The following is a 27972-nucleotide window of genomic DNA, read 5'->3' as shown; positions in this document are numbered from 1 at the left end:
CCTCTACTCAAGCTTTAAGACGTAAACTTCTTGCACATGCTCAGTAGCATTCCTGTTGAGGTTCATGAAGCAGCAGCCAATCGCCTGTATGCTAGCAAAACTTCAGTGTTAGCATACACGTGATTGGCTGTTGACTAGAATGAGCATTCTAGCGAGCATGTGCAGGATGCATACTGAGGTATGCCCCCTGGTTTCAGTAGAGGAAGCTGGGGGAGGAGTTAATTCAGACAGAAATCTCATTTTCTACTTTAAATTCCCCAAAAATTGCTTGCATTGATCTGCATGCAGTAATAGCCACTAAAGTCCATGCAAGATATAACTGTGCATCTAGCTTCACCAGATTCTTGTTGTCTGGAGCTGATGTCTGCCCAAACATATCTCCTTCTTCAAGAAAAATAGCACAGGGTGGGGGAAGGGGCAAATGCATATGGGGTGAAGCTGCAGAAGGGGGCATCGTGAACATTAAAAGGAGCCACACACTTGAAGTCTCCCATAACATTTATGTTTTATTTATGTGTAAATATAAATGTCTTTGATTTATCACAGACACTAAACTCTTACCCTCTGAACAACCATTTAAGAGTAAGAATAAATATTTCCACAGCCTACCCTATAGACTACTACTAATGGCCTCGGGATCGGTAAAGGGTCAGTGACCCTAATTACAAAGGAAAACATTTGTTTAAATGGAAAGTGCGTTGAACTGCTTAAGAACAGAGGCAGCTTTACAGTTAAGAATGGAAGCATTTTTAGCACTTTTGTGATGACTTTTGCCAACTCGTAGGTTACTCACCCAAATTATATTTTGTTTTGGTGTCTTCTTCCCCAAAAAAGGTCTTTTTTTTGAAACCATACTCATGTATATAAACCTTTGATTTAATGTACATTTGTTTTAAAAAAAAAAAAAAAGGTTTTGTAGTTTCCAGTTATCAATTATCAGTAGTGCAGATGGGAAAAAGGGACTATAAATCTATTCAAGGATCTGTCCTGATTTTTTAACCTGACTATACATGGCCAGCCAGAATCTTCTTGTAGGAGAAGCTCCTTGGAGTTGGCCCTTCATAATTGGGTTTAGTCGTGTTTTCAACTCCCTCATATTACTATTCATTGTGAAGGGCCAGCAGTGGCAAGTTTCTCCAGACAGAAGGGTTGAGCTGGGCCTGTATAATGCAAGAAATCTTGCTGATTTTACTATACATTATACAGGGCCAGCCAAGCTCTTCATGCAGCAGAAGATCACTGTGGTTGGATCTTTATAATGTATAGTGAAGTCAAGGAGCTGAAACAAAACTATCCTGCAAAACCTTTGTGCCAACTCTCCCTTTGGTGAATAGACCCCTATGTCGTCATGTTTTGTTTTAATTGTTTTTTCCCTCTTAATTCTTATTAGTGGCATTTATTGAGTTGTAAACAATTATCTTACTATACCTATGGAAGAGTCTGGCACAATTAACCCAGATTGTGTTTAGATTTCATGTCAGTCTTTGGATTTCAGAAACCCAGCCCAGGTTGGAGAATTCCCTATGTATAGACAGGATCATCCTAAAATTCCAATACCCCTATTGTAATCAAATAACTGAACTTCCTAATTCTGACACTCCAATATGATAAACTGCCCAGTGTTCACATTTCTTTGGAAACCGCAAGTAAAAGTACTCATGGTCGGTGATTTCCATAACCACTCAATATAATCAAAGGTTATGAAGTCATTTAATTTAAAAGGGGTTTTTAACATTTTACAGATGTTCTTTGATCTTTGATGTTAAGACTTATTCCACTCCGCAGGGAAATGTGTCTATAGATGTTCAGCGCTCTAATCAGTCATCATCTTGTCTAACTGATATAGTACGGGGAATGAACAGTCTTCTCGATTTCCTGGCCGACCAAAATGTTATATCGTCTGTAGCAGGCGATTCACGTCTAATCCTTTCTGGAATACGTTCTCTGCACCTTTATTAGAGTCATTTCCACTTTGGGGCAGATGGGAATAATCATGCAGGATGTATTTTATATCCTTTTAATGTAACGGATAATAATTTCCATGTCCAGCAGGCATATATAATTGTTTCATCATTCAGTACTATTTACAACGTTTGTAATATGTACAAAGTGCTGTTCCGCATGCTTTGTGAATTTAGTAACTAAGCGCAGCAGTAGAAACGTTGGGCTTCATTCAATGGCCTGTCTAGTTTGTGGAATACTTAAAAAGAACGAGCGCTAAATTCTACACAACCTCTACTTGTATATGAATTCCCTCTTTGGTATGGATATATTTGTGTAACATTGTGAGTGCCTATTTATCTTCCATATTGGGTGATTTCCCCTTTTTTGCAAGCATTCCATATGATTGCCGTTAGCAGTGTATGTGTATATTTTTGTAAGGTAAGTTGACACTAATCAGCACTGGTATCCGGGCGACACTCAATATAGGGCATATTGCAATGGGTTTCTTGGACAGTCATAATAAAAACTTGGCACGGTTAAAAGACTATTAATCACTAAAGTGTTTTCATTTGTCATGAATGTGCTTATTTTAGATCATACAAGCAATTTAGAGTTATATTTGGCAACACATTTTGCAATCCTAAAACTAGCAACTTGAGACTTGGTTTTTACAGGCGTAGACCAAATAGCAAACATATACCGTAGGTTATGACCGTGTCAATAATAAAGGAAAACATGATAGCCCTATGGAATCTGTTGGCGTTGTATAAATAAAATGTAATAATGAAAGGTGCATAGGAGGGGGGGGAGTGGAGAACATTCCATTTGGTGAGAACATTGTTGGCTAGATGTTCCATATTAATCATATGCAATGGACAAGGTTACTTGGATGACTTGGCCCTGTAGAGAGACGATTTGAAGAAGATGAGGAACGGAGGAAAGCTGAATTGTATATGAGTTTCTGAGGTATGCAAGCGAAAGAGGAATTAGAAGAGCTACTGGTTGAGGGACTAATGGAGGGGAACATTTAGAGATGAAGAACTGGAAGATGGGTTCTTGTGTTTCTCACTCTACCCATCTCCATATGGTGCTGAGTGACTAGAGGCAGGAAATCCAGGAGACCCTTTCTGTGTAATTTCTCCATGGCCCAAAGCTCCTTAATCTGGTCTTGGTGAACTATTTTAAACTTCATATATCTCCCAGATCAGTTATTTAAACTGTATTAGTTTCTAGTATTAGTTGTTTGATCCCAAGAGTTGGAAATGGTTTTTACTAATACCTCCAGACTTTACAAGGGATTCATCGAAAACCCAACAAATCAACTTAAAAAAACCCACAAAAGACCTCCCCAGAACCTCTTTCGACTTCCATCACCAACCAGACAAAATAGATTTGCAAACTGAAAGTATGTTTTGTTAACAGTAGCACTTCAACCCAACTTTTGTTGCATATTATCTGCGTCCTTCAATGAGACCAATTGTTCCTTGATGCTGCAGTCGGACAGAGCCATATTTATTATTCGTCTGAATACAGTAATACACATCGCAGGTGGTATGCATGGCATGCGGTTTTAAAGTACAACCTTGCTTTTGGTTTGGCAGACCTGCCATATCTGGATTTTTGTAGTTAATACCAGCTTACACGGGCATAATTATAACAATCGGTATCGTTAATTAGCGTGCTGGAAACATAGGCCCCGTCAGCATTTTTTATCCAAGAAAGATATTTCAGGTTTTAGGAGAGATTTTTATGAACTATTCACTGCCAGGTGGCTATTGGGGAGGCTTCATAAAGGTTACATGAAAACTGGAAAGAAAATCTGAAAATAATGCCTCCACTCCACTAAATAAATAACACATATATTTTGTATCACTGGTATCAGTGAGAATATGCTTTTAAAAATATTAATATTTAAAATATTCAAATGTTTAATATAAATATTTAAAAATACTGTGGGAAAGGAAAAGACTGGCTCGGTCTTAACCACCAAGTCAGACATTCCGAGGAATGAAAGTCTATGGAGTAAATCTTTGTAAACTTGTAAAATTCGAAAGATTTGATAAAATACGTCCTCGTTGTTTTCCTTTCGTCTTGCCGTGTGTTTTATTTGTTAGCCGTTTTTAATAGAGAACATTTAGAAATGACCATAACGGGTAAGAAAAAGATTACACGTTTTATGCAGAATTGAAAGAAAAAAAAACATTGTCTGGAATGTTGGAGAAACTGTGGGCTAACCTCCAATTTAAAAAAAATATGAGAGGTTATGGATCAGTTACCCAGATGTGGAAATCCTGGCATATCAGCAACACTAGAGCTATTCATAGAAATTATGCTTGTACATCCAGTAACATAGTTTTCTTTTATTTGCTTTATAGCAAAGATATAAAGAGCCCCCACAACCATTTCTTTAAGGGACCCTCCAGCCAGCCTATAGGCTTAAACACATATGATAGCTAAGTGGTCCCATTCAGTTTCCAAGTAGCCCGCTTTGCAAGTGCCTATAGAGTGGTTTTGCAGGCACAGAAAGCGCTCCGACTGATTTCAGTAGGAACACTTTTCTGCCGCTGATTGGCAGGAGGGTTCATTACTTTGTAGTTCTTGAGCTGCAACTTCACCTAAAGGTTAGTCATTAGTTTCTAACAGCTTTAATTATTTTTTAACAGGTTTAATTAATGGATAGTAAAGTCATTACAAACTACTTTAATATGCATTCTTTTTGGTGAGGCTGCATTGGAACATTAAACTGACCCCTTGGGTTGGAATCGTTGAATGCATTTGTACGTTTTCTGTAGTGCATTAGCCATCCATGTAAGAACTCCTCTGAAGTATGGGTCCGTAGGTGGAAGCCAATTATATGACGTTTCTAAGAGTTTTAAAAACTCTTTAAACACAAATGCAAGAGGTCTGGGTTTGTCCTTCTCATGTGGTTATGAGTGGCTCTTAAACTAACAGTATTGGGCTACTTGAGAACTTACGTGTAAATCTAGCCTAAGACGTAAAGTAGACCTCCAACGTTTGTGGAACTACGACACCGAAAGTGTCATCTTGTTGTGGAACAAAAATTTGCCACTGTAATATATATTATTATTATTATATATATTATAAAATAATATACATGTACATACACTAAGGAAGTAGATTTGTCCCAGAGAGGAGACCAAATCGGCTGTTATTTAGGTAAAACATTTACATAAGAAAATTGTAGGCTTCCCATTTTAATTTGTCATTACCGTATCGACATGGGTTTTAATGGCATACTTCCAATCTGTACCTGTTTATGAGGGACAGTCCCTCTATAAGACCCAAGTGCCTGTGTCCCTCGATCCTTGTGTCCATGTTTTGTAGGAGCTCTGAATATTTGGTGGGTTTTCTGGGTGTATCACAGTGTTCTACGGCCTTAAAAGTCGCCATAATGTGTATGGAAACAGCAGGAAATATTTTAATATTAAATTGTGTTAATAAAATGTATTATTGTTCTAAATGCCTAAATGGTGATTAATAGGTCACAACGGGACATAAAACATTATGGTAACGCTTTTCCCCTTAGCTACAACTCTGACTACACCCAACGAAACAAAAAAAAACAAACTCCCAAACTCTTTGAAATGGCTATTTGAAATGTTGTAATTTATGTCATAGCTGGCAAACATTTTTGATGATTTTTCGTTAATAAAACACTAGCGTTTTTCAACACCTTCAGGAAGCATTAACTACGCAGCGACTAGCCGGCCAAGATCGGAACATCATTTCAGGCATTTCAGAAATTCCCCACAAAAACCACAGGGGTCGCTGGTGGAATTGAACATAAGCAGTGCTTAGCCCCTTAGTTCTGTTCTTTTTGCATGAATGTGTCCGGTATATAACCAGGTCACCAATATTTTATTATTTGTTGAGGCCTTCAGCCCATCAACTGGTTAGTCAACACTTAGAGGTGGAACCCTTAGTATGTTCTCGGTCTATTACCTGGACCACTTGGTTTATATGAAGATTTTTGTGCTCGGTCTTCTTCTAGACGGACATGTTCTTCACATGATGTTCGTCTACTAGAGCTCCAGGCTACCAACTATGTAAGTCATGCTTTCCCATAGACAAAAGATAGAAGTTTCTAGAGCAGCAGGTTAAGTTTCCGTCCGACCTGGACTTACTTGGCAGCTGACCCTACAAGCGGAGTTTTTGTATCAGATGGCTTAAAAGAGTGCTCATAAATGTAACATCTTTCAACATTCATGGTTTGTTTTGAGGTCTACATGTGCAATCCACAAGAACAATTCCTTCTAGGTGATTAATCTCCACTCCCAGGCAAATGGTTTTGCAGATCATTTTTCTAACTTTTTAAAAGCAACAAAGACCCCCAAAAAAAAATACTTTAGACATTAACACGATTGATGAGATTTCCAGGCTGGATTTTATTTTCCAAAATATTTTTTTGGAAACAACTACACCTCCTGTGAAAACCAGTTACAGCTACCACATGTCAGGCTGATCAGCGTGTGTTTTATGGAACTTTCCTTAATGCATTTTTTTTTTCTTTTCGTAACCTAATCCTCGTCTTACAGCTCCTTACTGGAGGTCTTTTACAGTTTTTGATAAGCCCTCTTGTAACCGCAAGGCACACCACAAATTCTTTCCTCTAAATAGACAATGGAAAAGTATTTAAGTGACGGGAACGACTCGCCGAAGTGTCTGTTCATTGTCCGCAGGCTTCCTGATACATTGGGACGCTCCAAATATTTTAGAACAATTGGTTCGGGGAGATTGTGAGGCACAGTCATTCCTGGTCATTATAGGCGAGCGTCTTGTACCTCGAACAAGTTTCTAGTTTCCAAAATATATCATTCGTGAAAAGGTTTTTCTATGAAATCTCTTTTTTGGAACTTTTTGTTTTGCTTTTAATATATTGATGTTTTATACCATGTAAAATATTGTATCTAATGTGCCATTATGATATAATGTATATGCATTGTATAAGTACATGTATATGTGTGTATATATATATATATATATATATATATATATATATATATATATACTTGGAGAAAATATACTGGAGATGTGATAGAAGCATTTAAATAATTAAAGGAATTAAACAAAGTACAGAACTTTCATTTCAAAGAAGGAGAAATATTAGAACAAGAGTCCAAAACTAGAGGATCATAGCGTTAAATGTAATAAAAGGAAGGTTTCTTTTACTGAGATGATGGTAGATAAATGGAATAGCCTCCCATCAGATGTGGAAGCGGCTAATACGTTGAGAGAGTTTAAACATTTTTGAGAGAAATGTAAAACTTTAGGTATGGGTATTAAGTTAAGAGGAGCTGTGACTATAACATTTTACAGTGTAACTAATTTAAGTTATTTAAATTACTATAGTCTGTGTAATATTTGGAGGCCTTTAATGTCCATTCCATGTATAGATCAGTGGCAGCCTGTGGCAGAGCCAGCATTATCTGGTCCATTTCCTTATAGCCATTGACTAGTAGCTGCTGTAAGTCGGGATATCGGGTGATATTGAGACATCTTTTCTGATTTTTGCAGTTTCCATCTTGCTGCTGCGAAGGGGAACGGGGAATGTCTGAGGGTAATACTGGCTCACAGCGTTGATGTCTCATCACAAGATGCAGCAGGTAAAGTGCACGCGTAAGCTGAGAGTTAACTTTTCTACTTTTGTTTTGTTATTTTTTGGTAAATAGTAATTTGGGTAGATGATAGGTAGATAATAGCTGGCATAAGGAGAAATTTGTCAAGGTCGTTGGAATAGCCAATACACAAACCTAGGAACGTCCAGGCTCCATCCCTTTTCGAGATGCAGGTAGGGGGTCCCGCTGATGTCACAAGTGGTCCCGCTGATGTTGCATACTGGGTTAGTTTCACATGCAGGAAAATACTCTGGCTGGAGGGGTAATGGGGCGTTTCGTTCCAAGGAGAAGCAGCGATTTACCCAGCGTCTCTGGCCGAAACCTGGAGAGTTCCCTATCTCCTTAGCAGACAGCTGATAAGATAAGGAACTGCCACCATTTTGTTTTCTGTATATGTAATATATGTACGGTCGGTAGGGTGCCTAGTAATGTGAAGGTTGCACCGGCTCCGCTTATTTCTATTAATGCATTGAGTTTCCATTTAAATAATTTTGTATTTTGTTCCATTTTTCTACAGGCCGCACTGCTTTGCATTTGGCTATTTTGAATAACCATTTAGACTGTGCCAAGAAACTCCTGCAGGTGAGAATAGATATCCATTACTATCACCGTTATTTTTATTTTCTTTGAATTTGGTTAATATTCCAAGGAAAAGCATCCGGTATTGTATGCAGTTGAATATTCTGTGTCTTTTACACGGAGGGAGCGCCCGCTGATGTTGGCGGGAACATCCACTGAGGCCTAGTCAGCCTACACTAGAGTAACCACATCGGCCATGTTTTCCAGGACACACATATTTTTTACATATTGCTGACCAGCCCAAATAAAATGCTGCCCTGCATTATGTGTGATGTATAGACTTATGGAAGGGAACCAACTAGTCAGTTATACATACCTCATACTGCAGGGCAGCATTTTATCTGGGCTGGTCAGCAATATGTAAAAAATGGCCGATGTGGTCACCCTAGCCTATGTTAGAATACATTGCTGCCCCCACAAAGAAAATAATGAAAATAATTTATTAGAAATGTGTATTTTTCATTATTCGCACCAAAGTAGTTGAAATATGGTTAATTGGACACCGAAACCCTAAAAAGGATGAAAAATCAATGCGGTTCATTCTCATGACTCTCAATGGGTTAACATCCCTTCCGCTTGATGTGGCAGCGGGGTATTTTATAATCCGCCCCCATGGAGTCCTTTTTTACCTGGCACCGGGGGCACTGTTGGGTGAATCTGGCGCGTGTGAACCTGAGAGTGATGGGGGTTTCACCGTCTTTCACCAGCGCTGATCACGTGTAGATTGATCTCTAGATTGATTTGGACGGATACACTGCTTCTGACCCTTCAAAGAATGGCCAAATTCCGAGCGTGTTTTCACCATTCAGGAAATCAGGGTCTGAAGGTCGCTCGCATTCCTTTACGGTTATAGAGAGTGTTTCTAAGCCGCTGCGTCACCATACAGGCACAGAATAGCCATTGTGGGAATTTGAAATAATTTTTTTCCTGTTTCGATAAAATTTAATATTTCAATATATTATTATATGTAATATATATTTATTAAATACATTATTAGATATTTATATATAAACCATTTATTTATTTTTTCCTCTTTAAACTCTAGTCAAAGACCCCAGTTGACTGCACAGATGTGGCTGGGAAGACCCCGCTGCACTACGCAGGTAAAATTTCATTTCTTTCTATTCTGTTTCTTGCTCTTTGCCATGAAAACTTAACGCTGCTTTGTATGCTTTAATATAAAATATAGCTCTTCTGGGGGATCAGTCTAGGGCCCCAGTATTCGTCCCCAGGGGCGCTATTCTAGAATGTCCTGATTTATATTATATATATATATATATATATATATTATCATTTCTGCTTAATTATTAGCATGCGTTAAGTAAAAATAATCTATTTATTTAAGTAGCTATTCTAAAAAAAAAAAATAGAAATGGTGCACATGCATCCCATTGCCCTTGTGTCCAGTTACTCGGATAAAATAAAAATATTGTCACTCAAGAGTTAAAGACCCAGGTCCTCTCAATGCCTCTACAAGGACCCACCACTGGTTTCACTGATATCCCACCCCCCAATGGAAACAGTCCTTGGTCTTATCTTAAATTCGGGAGCCATATGCCTTTCCCATGCCTGTTTAAATCCCCTTGCTGTATTAACCTCTACCATTTCTGCTGGGAGGCTGATCCACTTATCTACCACCCTCTCAGTAAAGTAAAACTTTCTTACATTACATCGAAACCTCTGAATCCCTAGTTTTAGATTATGACCTCTTGTTTCTCCTCGGAAATACCCTTGCATCGTAGAGATCCCTGCTGTTCTGATCTAATACTCTTGCTTTTCAGTTGCCAATGGCTCAATACCAGCACTGCAACTCCTGACAGAGCAGAAATGCCCCCTCAATGTGAAGGATGCGGTAAGAACATATTTACTTGTGGTTATGTTATGTATTTTGTATAAAGGTATTATAATTAATAAGTAAATAACTAAGTACTGCTGTAGAACATAGCAAGAGAGAACACACGTGGCATATTCCGCAGCGCTGTACAACGGTATTTAGAAAGAATACCTCTGATACCGGATTTCATTGGCCATCGCACCGGGTTTTATTATTATTATTATTTATTGTTTTATATAGCGCCGTGAAATTCCGTAGCTCTGTACAATGGGTATCTCGCAACTGTTTACTGCTTTACCGATCGTGTATGATAGCGGGGAATCGCTAGGGCCCGGTGGATTAACGAGTAGTTATTTCATGATGATTTAGAAAACTGTTCCGGGTATCCGAAAGAAATGTTTCAGCTTAAAAGCTTGTGTACCGGAGATTAACTGTTCATCCGGCAGGAAATCCCATGGCCTACTTTTTGCTGATCACTTAATAATTTTCCATTATTTTAAGGTTTAACTCTTATTAGACCTTATCTATTGAGCAAGAATCTATCTTTCCTGCCTGTATTATTATTATTATTATTTTTATTATTATTTAATCATTATTTGTAAGAGATAAAATATTAAAAAAATAACTAGTTGTTAAAAATAAATAAATCCAGGTAAAATAAAAAGCAACAAAGGACTTTCAAGCCGTGGGACTAGTTTGTTACTCACATGTTATCGCGGATGACCCGTCACCTACTGAGCTTTTTTATCATTTGTTGTATTTAAATGTTAATTGTATTAATTAGTGGGATATTTGTTTTGTTGAGATATACTGTGCCGCTGTATTGTGCACGACACTTTAGACGCTAGTCCCTATGGTAGCCAAAAAATAAGCATTAGTTTCATTAAATGCACCCGTTGTACAGCGCCGTGGAATATGAGGGCGCTATATAAAACAATACATAATAATAAATGGCAGTTTTAAGGAGTACAAGGAAAATGTTTCATTAAAAGTCTGGCAGGGCGCGGAAGATAATCTCTTATCGTCTGGATGACAAATGCGCTTAGACCGCCAGACTCTAGCCCCCCGCGGTGATTTCATTACCAGTTACTATAACGTTACCGCGTTCTGCGTCTGACCCTCCTGTCTTTCGTTAGTGACTATTAAATCGCTAAGTGATTACGCTCCCACCTTAATCTTTTTGTTTAAGGCAATCTTGTACCGTGTATTAAGCGTATACATTCATCTCTCGACCAGGGACACGTCTCCCAACACTTCAAACGGCTGACGAGGGATAGTTTTGTTTAAGGGGGGGGGGTCATTAGAGGAATAGCTAAGACACGAGGGACGTGTGTCTTTACCAACCTATTACAAACAGAGAACTTTGGGATGAAAAAGACTTATATCCATTAAGTCAACCCTTCTGTCCTTCCTGATTTTGATAAAAAAAGAAGGCAAAATCCGCAATAAGCTTTTTTTTAAAAAAATTTGCCACTTAGGGGAAAAAATTTCTTCTTGACTCCGAAAGGCAATCAGATTTCTTGTTGGATCGAGAAGCTCTAAAATATTAATGTTTATTCTGATCAGATGCCATTTAGCAGTTAAGTAGGAATGTATCCCCTTTTTTTGAGGCACATTCGGAAATCGTTCCAGTAGGGGATTTTTTTTTTTTTTTTGCTTTCTTCTGGATAAACAGCGAAGTGGAACTTGATGGACGTCTGTCTTCTTTAAACCCAAGTTACTATATGGAACACAGAAACATCTAGATATTCCTGCAAAAGGAATATCTGACAACAAAGCAACACAAAAAATATTATTAATGTAATAAACCGCAGTAGATCTGACATCTTTTTCTGTTCTCTGGAGGATTGAAAAAATCAACAAAAAACTTATTTTTAGATGGTGGATGCTATAAGTGTATAAAGACAATGACATTATATATAAAACATCTGTTCGAGGGCATAACACTGAGAGTTCTTGGTGTAGAATTATACACAATAGTACGTGGCTTCCCTGCCTCGAGAATGAAAAACCTAATAATTAAGTAAAAATAAATTGTTACCGCAGCAAACATAATCCTGTAACATCAGGCAGCGCTTCTCGTCAGTTGAGGCAATTCTTGCGGGAGACGAGACCGCAGCAGAGCCGACTGCTGACTAACCCGGCACATGTCGTGGATTAAAATGCACTTCAGAGAATCCCCAAAGGACCTGGAACCGCTCCCTCGCCCCCCCTGGCTCATTCTTGAATCATATTCCGTTCCCTTCGTGCTCTGAGGACCTTGTGTCTTGTTGTGTCAGTACGGCTGATTTTAAAGGGACAGGCATCTCGGTTTTGTGTTTGTTTTTTTTTTTCACGATTATTCCTCATATAAGATCTGTAAGTCTTTCCATCCCGTACCCGAGACCGGGCTGGGTTTCATCTGGAGTCTCCGGGGCAGTGTCTTCAGTCTCAGGGCATGGGAGCAGAGTTTGGCCAAACTCACTCCCTATTGTTTCAAGTAGATTGTAATGTCAGGAGCAAGGCTCTCAAAAGCCCACCATTCCTGCCAAGAACTTTGTATAAAAGCACCATAAGGCTAGATGGCAGCTTATGGGCCAGGTTCTCAACTAATATTTTAAAAGATAACCTAAGGTGTAAGGTAAGGCCTAGGGCAGCACTGCCTACTGCCCCCTCCACGTCACCGTCCTTCATAGTGTGTGTTGGGATGTGACGTCATATCCCGGCAGGAAGGAAACTATGGGCGACGGTGCCGACCCAACACAGCCCTTCATAGAGTTAATGCCTAACAGTTACACTTTTACCTCTTGTATAATACTCCCTCTAGATTGTAAGCTCGTTTGAGCAGGGCCCTCCTCGCCTGTTGTTCTGTAAGTCAAATTGTTATGTTATATAGTACTTGTTATGTCCTGTTTACCCATTGCACAGCGCTATGGAATATGATGGCTCTATTTAAAACAAAAAATAATAATAACAATTAAAAATTAGTGTGGCCCACACACATACATTTTTGATGAAGTCAAAAAGAGCTATTTTTCTACTATCGAAGAGTAGCCTAGCTTCAGTGGAATTCTGTAAGAGGCATTGCCGACAGTGCCTAGGCAATCTAGGCCAGAAAACACCACCGATTAAAGTTAGAGAATGAAACTTCTGTCTCATTGAGCTCCTCCCCCAGCCGCCTTGAATGAGAACAGGAAGCATTCCTACGTAGACTTCTTGCACATGCTCTGTAGAACTCTTCATAAGCTGTATTTGTCTTACAGGAAGGAAATACCCCTCTGCTCATATCGATATTACATGGACATACAGAAGTGTTGAAGTATCTCTTGGATCACAAAGCTGACATAAATTTGAAGGACAAGAATGGAAGGTAAATATTCTACCTAAACTACTCGGAGAAGCTTTAGATAAATCTTCGGATTAATACAAATTTTATATACACACATATATATATATACACACACATTATTCTGCCACTCAATTAAGTCACACTTTGTTCAAATTACACGCTTTTCCCCTAATTTTCAGTCCTGTGTATGCTAAACTGCTATGTGGGACATTAGCAGGAACAGCTGAGAGCCTGGACATCTACCCAGTTGTCAGGACTGTTGTTGAATGTTTGGGACTGTTGGCAGGAATGCCCAAATGGACCCCACACACACATACACACACACACACTAAAAGGCGCATGTCTTACGTTCTGCTCTGCTAGTCATTTTGTAAAGTAAGGCCATCCTCGTCTTCTAAAAGAAATGTCAGGGAATAAAAATATCTAAATTACTTTAGCAGGTTTAGGAAATCTAAATTACTTTAGCTGGTTTAAAATACTGTACTATAGCATGTAATCTGTCAGAGTTATACAGCGTTAACAGAGTTCTATGAACTCATCGTGGAAGCAGAATTTACATGCGATTAGCAGATTATTAAAGGCAACATTCTTGACTCTGTAAGTGATGAATGAGAAATGTTGTCTCTGCCAACACAATGATATATTTCTGCTGATAGGGACTGATGTGCAAGGCACACAGCAAATCATAAATCCCAATAATAATCTATTAAAACAACACACCCACCTGTAGTCTACTGATTTAATAGCGTTTTTCATACTTTATGACATCACATTTTTACAACGGAAAGTAAAGAGACAGAGGGTAAAAGAACAACATTCTAGACAATCACCATGAATGACAGTCATTAGCATATTTAAATGTAACCAATTGAATGAAACTAAATAAATGAATTAATAAGAATGTATTATTATTATTATTAACATAACACTTCTGCTTACAAGGAAAATGTTATTTAGACGCGTGGCTGCAGTTGGCAGGATCTTGTGTCAGGGCTCTTCATGTGCTGCATGGGCGCCTTGCTCGGCTCGCGCATGGACTGACGAACCAAGCCTGTGGCCCGGCTCGGCTCTTTGCCGCAACATGGGAAGACTTGTTCACCTCTACATGTCACAAACTATGTGGAGCTCCTTGGCCCGTCCTTTTCATTTCATGTTAGATTATCTAGCAGGGTTCTGTGGATGGATTGAGATGGGGGTAGTTTTTGGTAGCGTCTACATGCATGTTATCAAGTAATGTACACCGATGAGGAGCACCATGCGGGTATATCTGGCAGCGATATATCTACCTTTCAAGGTCTGCCTTAGTAATTAGCTAAGTGAATTACATGATCACAATTAAATATCATGGTGTATATGAGACAGAAGGTTTACCCGGCATTCCGAAGAATAGTAACGCTCTTATTCCACGTACATCAGTAAAGCGCATCCCGTAGATAAAGGTCAGATTGTTTCAGTGCTGTACTCATAGCTTGACATTATCTCATTGAAGAAGAATTTAGGTATGGTACGTGTTTGAGGATAATACCGCAGGTTGGTAGATTAATGGTTGTTTGAAATGATTTTCACTAATGGTATAAGAGATCACATTAGCTCCTGAAATCTACATCTTCTTGCATTCTTTGAAGATGAGACATCTTGTCAACTTTTTGAGGAATGCAAAAAAGGATTTTTTTGGTAGTGGTAAAATCTGTGCAAGTCACTCTTTTTGGGTAAAATTGCCAATCCACACAGTCAATAACGATGTATTCTGGCAAATTCAATCGCAGAGGTAGCACCACCACTGGATGGATCTTGGGGAAAGTGCCTCTATTCCATACAACTTGACCACCAATAGTCGTACCCCAAATTCTTCATGGACCTTGCTGGGGAGATAGTCCGTAGTTTGAGTGTCCACGTATGTGCAGATACCTTCCAATGCTTGCGGGAGTCACTGGTTCCTTGGAGGCATTTTGTGAAAAGCCCCATTGCAAGCTTGTTGCTGCCTACCTCTGACCATTTTCAGATATTGTCCTCTTCAAGTTAAACGCTTCAGGCTTTGTACACTTAATGAAATCCTTTGTTACACCTCCCCAAACAAACTATACACTATATCGTGCCAAACCTTTTTTTTTTTTCTTAAAGATTGATGAGATAATGTTAGTTTTGCCGCGGATCCCTGACGTAAACTATTAAACTAAATATTTTCAGTGATCTATAATTTCAGTCAGTACATTAATGGAGTTATTCTAGAAGCTGTGATGGTGACGGTCCCATCGTCCTGCGTACCTACCGTACTCCATGCTGTCTCTTTAAAAAGGTCATCGCATAATAGAAGGAAAATCTGTATAACATTAACCAGTCCTGCAACATGTTATTTCTATTCAAGATTGCTTATCTTTGTTTATGACAACTAGCAATTCAAAGTGCGTGCCTTTTAAGTACTACAGCGCTCTCAAAAATGTGGGTCAGAACACGGAAGAACAATCTTAGAGCCTAGATTTTTCCTGATTAATTTGGTCCTGTATGTTACTAAAGTGCGTTAAAACAAATATTTGGAAGCTTTCACGAGAAGTATTACTAAAAATTAGTTTTTAAAAATATAATACTTTTTTTTGTCTAAACTATTAGACAAACACCCTGGCTCCTTATCATACTGCCTGTGGGAAACTGGAATGACCGAGTCTTAATCACCCAGTCACACACCCTGACTAATGAAAGTCTACGGAAAAAACGACTTTAATGACATTGCCATAAAGTATCGATTCAGTGTGCTGATCTGGGAAAGTCACCCAAACAATGGCGGTACACCAGCTTGGGAAATGAGGTGTCTCCATTAAACATTCTTCATGCCACCTACATGTTACTTTGAAAATGTGCACATTAATTGTTTAGATTATTTTTGTGTTTTCACATGCAAGCGCTTTAAATCCCTTTACCTGCAGACTGGGAAGAGAATATATGGAGAAAAAAAAATTTGGAACGCACCTGAAATCCTCCACTATCTCACAAAACTATTTAATTGCGCAGCCGCACTGTCGGCCAGCCCAAAGGCACACTAGGGCCTACCTGACACAAATCCCAGGGCTGTTTCCGACACACTACAGATCACATTTATCAGTAGGGGTATAAATCAGCACAATTAAATGTTTCTTTGTTCTCCAGCTAAAATTATCAAAATTATTAGAACGTTTCATTGGACCAATCTGTTGGTTTTCTCCTTCCTAGGACTCCATTAATTTTGGCATGTGAGTCCGGTAACCTCAATATGGTGGACATCTTAGTGCATATGGGGGCCGACCTCAAGGCAACAGATGCTCTAGGACATGACGCTCTTCATTATTCCAGAGTGTCCGGAAACTTGAAGATCGTCAACCTCCTTCTGTCCAAGCTCAGCCAAGAATCAGGTATGCGTGGCAGTAGACTGGACCATGACAGACCCGGACTTGCATCACATTGTCTTCTCATTATCATGGTTTTTGACGACCAAAACAAATGTTGCCTTCTGTGTCATTCCATTCAATCAACCTCCCTGCCATTATAAGGGTAACACGAGAAACCCAGCACAGCTGCAGAAATGTTCAGTGACTTTTATTTATTCCACGATAGAGGCACGTAAAGTTTTAGTATTTCTCAGGGAACATCAAAGCTTTGAAATAAATCATATTACTGCAGCTGCAAGTGAGCTGGGTTTACTGTGTGTTCATGGTTTTCAGAGGGGTATCAGCAGGGATAGGCCTAAGGTTAGTAGCACCTGGGTGCTGGCTTTCTTTGTCTCCTTTCTATAACCAACACACATACACTCTCTAACACCATACACTAACACCCACACTTACTCTAAAACCATATGCTAGCACACACACTTACTCTAACACCATATGCTAGCCATAGCTAGCACACACACACACACTCTCTCACTTACTTTGTACACAGCCTATCTTCAGATTAATTTACACATCACCACCGGAGGGTCATATAACCCTTTATGTGCCGCCGCAGAGCTACTAGGGAGCCCAGGTGATGTGACCCACCACATCCGCCTCAGCTCGCCACTAGGTATCGGTAGGATCACATGCCATGTCTGGGATATGGTGTTTGATTCATAATGCAACATGCAAGGCATATGGCAAATCGGCTTATTCAAACAGGAGTCGATTCGAATTTGAAAATATATTGGAATAATTTCTAGCTCTGTCAATTCAATCATTTTATTTCTTTTGTACAGGCATGAAGACCCCAACAAAGCCAGTCCAGGTACTTCTTTTTGCCAAGAGAAAATTATTTTAATTAAAAGAATTCTGGGTTTATTTACACTTTAAAAAGTATTTTCCTTAGTGATAAACTTAATCATTTAGAGTTATTCCATATTATTTCTGCAACTGAAGATAACCAAGATCCTTTCTCTTTCCAACTTTAATATTAGAATATAGAAATGTCTGTATCCAATACTGCATGTAATGAAGACATCTCCTTTGCACATACACAGTGTACACTTTGCTGTTGGGCCCCCACAAGCACTTTGGACCATTTAAAAATGGCAGCTACTCTGTGGACATGCGAGTCCGATGCCTAGCTGCACCTTTTCCTTTCTCACCAATCTGTACTCGTCTGTTACCTGATATATAAGGGGCATATTTACTGAAGGGCAAAGTAGCCATGGACATGTTTTCTGGCACTTCCAACTCATGTATAGACTCATTTATTAACGTTTGAGTGATGCAGACTCCGCTGTTGCCATGATGTATGTAAATGCCAATGTGCGCCATGAGATTTGTAGTAGCCGCAGCTGCAGTGTTAAGCAAACGAGACAGTTCTCAGCAGAGAATTACTGCAACGCAAGCTTTTTCATGCTGTCTCCTCTTGGCTGATCCCCTTTCATGCCAGTTTTTGAAAAATTCTAGGGGATCTCTCCCAAAGAGACAAAGTATACCCCAGACACAGAACGCCTTATTGAGCTTAAAGGCATACCAACCATACCTCACTGATGAGGCCAACCAAGGCCAATGACCATCTGGGTCAGAGGAAATGTACTTTGCGTTTTAGGTCTAGACTGCCATTGTGGGCAAGATATTAAGTTATTTTCTGTCCTTGTCCTCTCGTTCTTCTCTTAGCTGGTCTTTTACTCAGCGGCATGATTGGGAATGCCAAGTTGCCTATCCATTATCACCGTTCAAAAAATTAGAGATGTGTACTCATGGCCCCAGACTCCAGATCCAAATATATCAAGATTGATAACTCATTGTGACCGATGAATTACATTTAATCCGATTCATACATAATCTATTACTACATTTTATATCGCACCATTGTTCTATACATTGTACTAGCCAATGTTTGCAGGGCTGTAGATTAAAAGCGGTATTACTTTACATTTTTTTATTGTACGAGATGCACATACAACAAATTTATATAATGTGTAGATGACATTTGTAACCGGTTCCTTCTAAATACGTAAATCCCATTCGTTATTGAATATATCCGCATTATTTTACACCTGGTGTAAATTGTGATTAGTAGAAATGTAATGTTTTGGATACATGTGAACATTTCTGTTTAGGTTTGGGTTTTTATTACTTATGTATTTCGAATGAACACAATGAACCATTTGGGGGTTTAAATGTGGCTGATTCCCATCATACCATTTGTACCACTGATGGGGCTTCCAAACCCCACTGGGATGATGCCGACGCTTTCAGGCAGCAGCGATGTGGCCCTTTAGTAAATATGCCCAGTAGTTGTAGAACTGTTTAGAAACTTGCTTGATCTCTACTAACCCAACTAACAGAGCTCAATTTTTCTGGCCTATAAAACTTCCAGCATGATCAAGTCACTAAATTAAGTTCTGAGAGAAGTGGGACTCCAAAAAAGCGCAAAGCTCCGCCACCACCTCCTATCAGTCCTTTACAGGTAAAACATATTTATTGTCTGTGTATCCAGGTATTGTTTTACTGCATACAATGCGGGGTCAATGTTTGTCTGTATATCTGTGTTTTATTTTACCGCAAAGGGATAAGTGATGCTTTCAGCGATAGCCCCGCTGGGTATTCTGAACCCATAACCCAAGTTCCAGTTAACACAGGAACAGGTAACTGGTTAGGAGAAGAGCAGCAAAGGGTCTTTTACAATAGATTTTCTTGGATTAGTTAAAAAAGGACAACTTTAGTTGTTTCCAAAGGATTTTTATGATCTTGATCATTCTTCTGCTCCACAAAGATAGACAACCGATAGCAGAAAGGCAGGATCCTACAATATCGCTAAACTAACAGAGGAGCGAGGAACATGGCGGGTGGGTTCAGGGCATTTAACACATGTCAACGAGTTTAGCCTTACTGATAAGTTCTTGAAAAACCCAATAAGAAAACAAGACAGCTAATTGATTTTATTCTTTATTTTTATCAAGCTAAGTGACATGTCCACCCCGTTGTCATCAACATCCACACCACTGTCTCCAAAAGGGCAAGTGTTCTTCCCTGATCAACCCAGCAAGGTAATGTTTAATACATGTCAGAACAAAGAAAATGTAACTTTTAATTTAGGTATACTACTGGCATAACCACCGTACCAAGCGGTAACATGTTAAATGAATAGATTGTAAGCTCACAAGACCAAGGTCCTCGTCTCCTCCTGTACTAGTATGTTGTAAAGTGCGTTCATCTTGTTGTCAGGCTGTGTCTACTCGCTGCCTCTTTTGTAATATGAAATCCGCTGCTGCTCTATTAATAAATGGAATATAAAATGTTGGGTTTTTTGAGCCACTTTTAGCCTTTTAGATGCAGAATGTATTTCTCTTTTATTTAGCCCAGGATAGGCAGTCAGAATAAATCATTTCATTTTAAACTTTGTTTCGTTCTCAGGACGACTCTGCTGCCTCCAGACTGGAATATAAGGACAGACTGAGTGACAGTACAGGTGAGGATAGCCTGGAGCCGTGCGTTTCCGAGAGTCCTCTAGTATTGTACTCGTATGCGTGGATTCCGATACCTACTCCTATACACTGGCACGAAGTTGAGAACGGTTTCATGTTTATATCACACCGGTCATCTGGCGCTGCCGAACACACAACCGGTCACAACCTGCCCTAGAGCAGAACCCCCACCCCATGCTTTTAACTGCACGTGGTCAGCAAATATGCCATTCATGTCAAATTCTACAAAAAAGGATTCCACAGACACAAGTTAAAGCATGTCCAGGCCCACCGACTACATCACAGAGGCGCACGTATAGTTAAAGGGAAGGATACAGTATTCATGCTCAGTAACGTTCGTTTATCGGAAGGGGTCTCTCGTAGACACGCTGGACGTGACGTTTTATTGATTTTGAATTTCAGGGGATGACAGTCTGTTTGATGTAAGCTCAGAAGCAGAGCATCAAGACGCCGTTTCATTACTCCAAGCAAAGGTTGCTGATCTCACCTTATTAAACAAGGAGTTGCAAGAAAAGTTGCAGGTATGTGAAATGCTGTATGTTCTGAACAGTAAAAGTATTTAAATTGTATCCATACTGTTCTCCAATCAGACTTTTTCAGTGGATTCCCTACTACACAGCAGTAAACAACTTTACTTCATCGAGTGCCCCTTGTTTTTTATCATATAGTTATGACCTTGTTCGGAAGGTCTCTGGACCCACCAGCAGAACCCAGAAGAATACATGACCCATTAAGAAACGCAGCCCTAGATTCTTGAATGAGAATTTAATGGGAGGAAAGAATCGTCAGGCCTATCTAGTCTGCCCGTTTTTCCTGCTATAAAGACTCAGGCGTTAAGAAGTCTTTGGGCCCGTCCTAGATTTAGGAGCCAAATGCTGTTGACATTTCTTTTTGGCTTGTGTTTTTGTTGAATTTACCCGATGTAAGTAGGACTTCATACATCCACGTTGTCTTTAAACTATAATTTGAATCAGTCCGTAAAATCCGTAAAGGTCCTTGCATAAAAAGAATATATAAATTGTGTATGTATTGCTTACATATTTCATATTTTGATGAAGTTGCAGACCTCAAAGTGCCAACATGTCATGTGCTCCTGCTGTAGTGAGTGTTGTTTTCACCTTCCATTAAAAAAAACCCCATAACAAACACAAGCATATACTCACACTCACTTACATGCGTACTCACGCATATACATACATACATCTACACATACATACTCACATATACATATACACACACTTAGATACAGATATATATATATATATCTAATTTTGTTGACGGATAAATGCAGCAATCTGAAGAATGCAGAATTTTGGGCTGGTTAGAAAGAGATCCATGATCTCTGGAAAGACCTGGCAGGGTGGCGGACGACGGTCAGTCGGCAACTTGGTCGTATTCCTCAACAGAGTGCTTGGCGTGCCCATTATGGGCCGCGGGCCATTGGTTTGTCTTCACTGTGCTGCACAACTTCAATGGATAATCACCATCTTATTTTATTCATTTTTTTTTCTGTCCTATTAAAGGTGCTGTTCCAATTAGGCATTAATTGTCCTCTCTAGGACGTTTAGCAAGTGAACCTCTGCAGATTTCATTTTATTCTTTCTTCTGAACGATCATATGTTAACGACAGTGAAACTTTCCAGTTTGTGTCGCAACAGCCTATCAGTGCCTCCTTTCCTGTCACATGGCTATTATGCATGCCCTGAAAATGTAGTAATCAGGCGATAAAGGGAATAATATAGCAAATGCTGCATTTGGTTACAAAAGTGTTATATTCCGGTATAACTGCACTTTTAATAAATATTCATCTCCACGAAACCATGATTGGAAAGGAGGTGGATTGTAATTCAAAAAGAAGCATTTTTTTGCTGAAAGGTGTTTGCCATAATCTTTATTCCTTATGCTTTTTTCTCAGGAGAAAGTCAGCAATGAGCCCGTGGTGGATATTAGCTGTGACTCGTTTCACTCCACACAGGCAGAATTAAGCATGTCTCTCTGCAAAAATCAAGACGCAAAGTCACCCGCCGTCATTTCTGAGAACTCTGACGTTTCTTTTGATTCCCAACCCGAAACAGCGAGTAGTGAACTGAAAATGAAGCACCTTGAGAAAGCCGTGGAAGACTTGCAAAGGCGACTAAATCAATCGGAAGAGGAAAGGAAGAAGTTGGAGGATCGGATGAATTCCGTCTCTTCTAGTTTTCGGCAGTCTGTTGATTCTGAGGTTTTTGAAGAGCCTCCCGAGTTGATAAAGTATGAGCTTCATGGATTAGAAGAAAAAAACCTAGAAAGTGCGCGGGAAAAAACTGATGTGCCTGAGGAATCGGAGGAATTACAAGAGAACGCTAGAACAAGTAAAGAAAGATTGTTGCTACTTGAAGAGTTAGAAGCATTGAATAGCGAGTATAAGGATGCCCAAGCTGAAAATGAAAGGAAAGAGATGGAGTTGAGGGATTTGAAACATCAACTGGATACAGTAACGGAAAGCATGGTCAAGCTGGTGTCTGTGGAACAGCAAGAGGAAAGGGAGAGGTCTTACCGCGCTCTTATAGAACAGATCAATCAAGAGAATGTTAAACTAAGTGATATGTACCAAGAGAAAGTAGAGGAACTGGAGAAATGGCAGAAGGAATTAGAAAGTCAGAAGCAGTTGGCAACCCAGGAACAGGATAGACAAGTAAAGGACGACATGGCTCGAAGAATAGAAGAGTTAAGCAGCCAAGTAAGTGATCTGTCTTTGTTGTACAGCGAAGCCCAGGTGGAAGTTGAGAGGACAAGGCAAGCTTCACGGGATCTCCTGCTTGACTTCATCCAGAAAGACGAGCATGCCAAAATTGTGCAAGAAATTAAAGAGAGCAAAGAGAAAGTGGAGAAGGACTTAGGTGATCTCATGTCGGAGCACACCAGGACTCTAGAAGAAGTGTGTCAGCTGAAACAGCTAGAGAAGGAGATGGGGAACTCGCCGCTGGTTTCGGAGCAAGTGAAGGTTATTGATGCTTTAAAGAATACTCTTGGCGAAATGGAAGTGGAAAGAAAGGAGCTACGAGTGCAGCTCGCTTCCAAGGAATCTGATGTCAGCCGTTTACAAGAAGAACTGGAAGAGCAAAAGAGCATCGCGCAGGAAACAATGGTCGTTAGAAAAGCTTCTGAACAACGGCAGGCATCTCTAGAAGAAGAGATTAGCACTTTGTCTGCGGAGTTAGCAGACCTTATGAAGGAGAAAGAAAGGTTATCTATGAACAATGGACAAGTGGCAATGGAACTTGTGCAGTTAAAGGGGGAAAAAGAAAGTTTGCAGTCACAGCTTAGATCAAAAGAGCAAGAAATCCACGGGTTTCAGGTGAAATATGACAAAGCCCAGGAAGAGCTGAATGAAATGAAGAAATTCACTCAAAACACTTCAAAATTAGAAGAAGAAAAAGATAAAAAGGTGGGTTTGTGTATATTCCGTGTGCTGTATATGGTAAGAGATACCAATCATAAATATATATATATACAAATGCTTTATGTTAAGTTTAACTGTTTAGTTCCCTTACAATTAAGACAAGCAGTTGTTTGCATGAACATTTTACCCACATTTTCTAGGCCATGGCTTGACTTTAATGAATACGCTATCATCCTCAAGTATTGTATTAATAGAACGTGTTGCGGTGTGTACTTGCAGATAAACGAGTTATCCAAAGAAGTGAGTAAATTGAAGGAAGCGCTAAACAGCCTTTCTCAACTGTCCTTCTCGTCAAGCACTCCGAAGAGACAGAGCCAACAGCTGGAAGCCATGCAGCAACAAGTCAAACAACTGCAGAACCAGCTGGCGGTACGTATATACCATGCAGAGACCCGTCTGACAGCGCTATTAGCCAGATTACGGCTGCTTCAGGCTGCAGTTCTACCAGCCTCGCGAAGAAAGGAGGAGAGAGAGCCAAAGTCAAGCCAGCTCAAACTCTTCCACTTCAGCTTTATGGTCCCTGCAGGCATCCGTATTGATGCACGAGAGAACTTTCTGTATGTGCTGGGTGAATCCAACCTATGGCCGACTCGCCAAACTCTTATCCAGATACATTGTCACGTTCCTCTTAGACTTAACTTTTTTTTTTTGCTTGCTCTAGAACGCATTCTCAGATCTGTGTTTGTTCTGGGAATTAAAGAGCTCTTTTAACTCTCCCTTACATAAGAATGAAAGCATTTGGTAAAGATAATACCTAATTATTATAATTATTATTATTATAATTTATTGTTTTATGTCGCACCATCATATTCTAATTGATGTATAATAGATTGCAGGTTTTTTCAGGAATATTATATCTGTATGCTAGATAATCTGTAAAGCTTGCATTATGCAATGCATCATACATCTCTTTTAATGGCGGACATAGTAAAACTCTATACCTTTAATATAATAGTTTTTTTTAAAAAATTGTTACAAGGTCTTTTTACGTCAGTATTTCACATTTTTTACTTATATTCTTTGATTCCCTAAAACAACCTGATATCAGGTCATGTTGACCAGCTGACAGTATGATGTCAGAGCTTTTAGCATCACAAATCAGAACCAAAATCAGCTGCCAGGAAATGGGTGCAATAAGCTAAATAAAGGGGAAAATAACTTATTGAAGAGGAATGATCATTCCTTTGGTCAAGAAGTTAAGATGGCCCTTTTCATGGTATACACACACACACACACACACACACATACATATATATATATATATATATATATATATATATTCTGTTACTATACCATTTTGTACGCAGTCACTTATTTACTACACATAGGTCTGGGTTTTATTTTTTATTTATAAAAAGCATACATGAATACATTTAAACTAAAATGCTTATATGATTATTTCATTTTAGGAGACAAAGAAACAACACCAGGATATTGTGTCAGTTTACAGGATGCATCTTCTATATGCAGTTCAGGTAAAATATATTCTGGAAAATGTCTCCCTTTTCGAACATAAGCAATAGAACGGCTTGGTCTTAAATACCCATCTGAAATTCTATGGAGGAACTGACGTTATTAGCATTGACTTAACGAATCAGCTCAGGGAACGTCGCCGATAATAGCACATGAGTGACAACAATGGCGGCCTCCATGTCTGCAGATAAAGTTTATTGGAACGAAATAAAATAAAACAATGGGAGACTTGGGCTGTAGATTTTATTTTTTTAAACTTAATTCTATTAAACCTGATGCGTTTATTCTTGGATATATCTCCTAAATTATGTTTATAATTGCTATATTTGACAGGGGTTTCAGTTCCACATTTGTCGACTATCCTTTATATCCATATATCAGTTATGGAAACTGTTACTGGTCATTTTTATAAATAGAAAAATTATTTTAAAAAATGATTTTTATTTCTTACCTTTTTTAACGCATATTAACAAGCATTTTATTTACCATGAATAATAATGGCTTTTTTTCTCCATCTTCAGGGTCAAATGGATGAAGATGTCCAGAAAGTGCTGAAACAGATACTGACTATGTGTAAAAGCCAATCGCAAAAGATCTGATGGATAAACTCACATGAGGACGGATAGTTCATATAGCACTGCCTCCTAGTATTACTTATCCTTCCAGGAAATGCATCAGATATGCTGGATTTTAAACGTTTTGAGTTCTTCTGTATCAGAAAATTATGTATTTTATATTTTTTGATAAGAAACCACAGTTTGCGTTGAACTTTTTATTATGAACCCTAATAGTTTTCTTCCAATTGTTTCCCGGACCTTCGGGAAGCTTAGGTTAGAATAGTTCATTTTCCAAAATGTATTAAAATGATAAGAACTTATTAGATTCTGTAGCCTGTATTCAGGAGAACATACATCCTAGTTACTATAGCAGTACTAGTAATATTCTAGTAATTTTATTCATACAAATTGTAATGAAATCTGATTTTTTTTCTTGTACTTTTTAATTATTCTTCTTAAGCGTGCCGCCTTAACTGATGTAAATCAGGCTCCTTGTCTAAGTTATAGGAAATGGTGGACTGCACAGTACATTATGAACCGTACGTTATCATTCGTAGACATCAGTAAGAATATTCACACTAGACCTACCGTCGGTGTCTATCTTAAGGGATACATATGTATACGGGGCAACTTTATCCAATGGGCAAAGCTGGCTCAATGGGAATTCCATCCCAAAGCTCCACCACAAGAACAACCAAAACTTCTGAGATGTAATAATTATTGAATAAAGGATCATTAGCATGATGAACGTATTAATCTAATAGGGGTGAAAGTCTGCACATAAAATCAGCCATTCAGTTTAGCTTTCACTTTATAAAACAGCAGAACCAACATGATGATCATATCTGGGTCCAGCCCAATACTGACAAAGAAGACAATTCTCTGTGTGATAATATACATGTGGAACTGCATAATGATATTGAGTATGTCTAGAACATAAGGCTGGGCAAACTGGTGTGGCCTGAAGCCTAATACCTGACTTGTCAGGGGTGGAGGACTCATGGGCGTCCACAGTAAGGAAAAGGAAGGGGCACTTGCCACCCCTAGAATTTTCTTGATAATGCCACCCTATTCTGTATATGCCATGCCCCATGGATAGGGGTAATATTTTGCACCTCCCTGGAAAAATGCCAATGGTGCCCATGATAGGAGCCGAGCTAGAAGCAGCTGAAAGGTCTCCATACCGATCATGATCACCGAGATATCCAGCAGGTCCCCACGAATGGCTAAATGCCATCACAAAAAGGTAATTCAACTCTTTGGGCTAGCATGGGGTCACCACTTCATATTACAGAATATGTCTCATTTACGTATATATATATATTACCTATTGGAGCAAAATTATAATTACTCCGACAGCCTTAAAGCCATTGAAAGCTCCCTGCCAGGCAAGAAGCCCTTATTTATAGTCACATGACCCAGCAAGGAAAACGATTCTGGGTTAATTAACCGGACACACAAAGCAAACAAATGTGATATGGCAAAGTGTGAATATTATGTTTGATGCAGATATGGCACGTTAACCAGTTTAGACAGTTTTTAAAAGAAAAAGACATCTTAACTTTAAAAAGCACTTCTGCTTCCAGACATAAAACAGACATTTCCGCCGTTGACATGGTAAATATCTGTAACTGACCTTTTCTAAGGCTACTAACTCAAGCACCGAAGTATTAATATTCTTATAATAAAAAAAAAAAGAACAGAAAGTTTGTAAATTCAGATGGTTTTATCCCAAGTATGTTAAGACTCCACATTAACCTCTTAAATGCTATGCTATTAAACTTATCTAGGTTTATCTGCAATGTATAGGACTAAAACCAGACTGGCAATAGAATGATGGATGAGCTTTGTGCAGCGCTGCGGAATATGATGGCGCTATATAAATCAATAAATTACAATGACATTTTTTGTTTGTTGACAGTTCCTTTAAGTTGGGCCGCGTATTTAAATTATTTTGGACGTAACCACCTTATGTTTTGTTCAGAATCTTCCCGGTTCACTTTTGTGGACTCTAAACGTATTAAAATATTTTGTATTGTTTATATTTATATTTATTGCGTAATTTCATTTTATTTTATAATACGGATAAATCACCAAGACAATGTTAACACCCTGTTTGGTGTACTGAGCCCATTCATTCATCAAAGATATTATTCCTCTATAACGTTTAAATACACATTTATTTTGTGATAATTAAACATTTTCAAGTAGCGTATTTTTTTATAAATGGGATTAAATGGTAGTTGTATTTTCTGCCTACTGCTCTGTTATTTTATAT

The 27972-nt window shown here is 38.9% G+C and overlaps 1 protein-coding gene across 2 annotated transcripts in view; it reads left to right on the top strand.

Moving 5' to 3' along the window:
• The window catches only part of RAI14 (retinoic acid induced 14), a 57218-nt gene extending 31204 nt beyond the window's left edge, over positions 1-26014 (top strand). Inside the window, exons 4-18 of one of the 2 annotated variants that reach the window (XM_053448136.1) lie at positions 7480-7568; positions 8098-8162; positions 9205-9262; positions 9941-10011; positions 13236-13342; positions 16526-16704; positions 17523-17551; positions 19115-19204; positions 19698-19784; positions 20152-20206; positions 20625-20743; positions 22138-23649; positions 23884-24033; positions 25074-25139; positions 25659-26014. In XM_053448136.1, coding sequence (XP_053304111.1) covers positions 7480-7568; positions 8098-8162; positions 9205-9262; positions 9941-10011; positions 13236-13342; positions 16526-16704; positions 17523-17551; positions 19115-19204; positions 19698-19784; positions 20152-20206; positions 20625-20743; positions 22138-23649; positions 23884-24033; positions 25074-25139; positions 25659-25736 — 2755 coding nt within the window. In that variant the 3' untranslated portion in view covers positions 25737-26014. The remainder of the gene's footprint in view (positions 1-7479; positions 7569-8097; positions 8163-9204; positions 9263-9940; positions 10012-13235; positions 13343-16525; positions 16705-17522; positions 17552-19114; positions 19205-19697; positions 19785-20151; positions 20207-20624; positions 20744-22137; positions 23650-23883; positions 24034-25073; positions 25140-25658) is intronic. The other variant, XM_053448137.1, reaches the window with a different exon arrangement.
• The last annotated feature ends 1958 nt before the right edge of the window (positions 26015-27972 follow it).

Source organism: Spea bombifrons, chromosome 1, assembly GCF_027358695.1.
Source record: "Spea bombifrons isolate aSpeBom1 chromosome 1, aSpeBom1.2.pri, whole genome shotgun sequence".
In the NCBI taxonomy this organism is placed as follows: domain Eukaryota; kingdom Metazoa; phylum Chordata; class Amphibia; order Anura; family Pelobatidae; genus Spea; species Spea bombifrons.
This window is presented reverse-complemented; position numbering and strand designations above follow the sequence as displayed.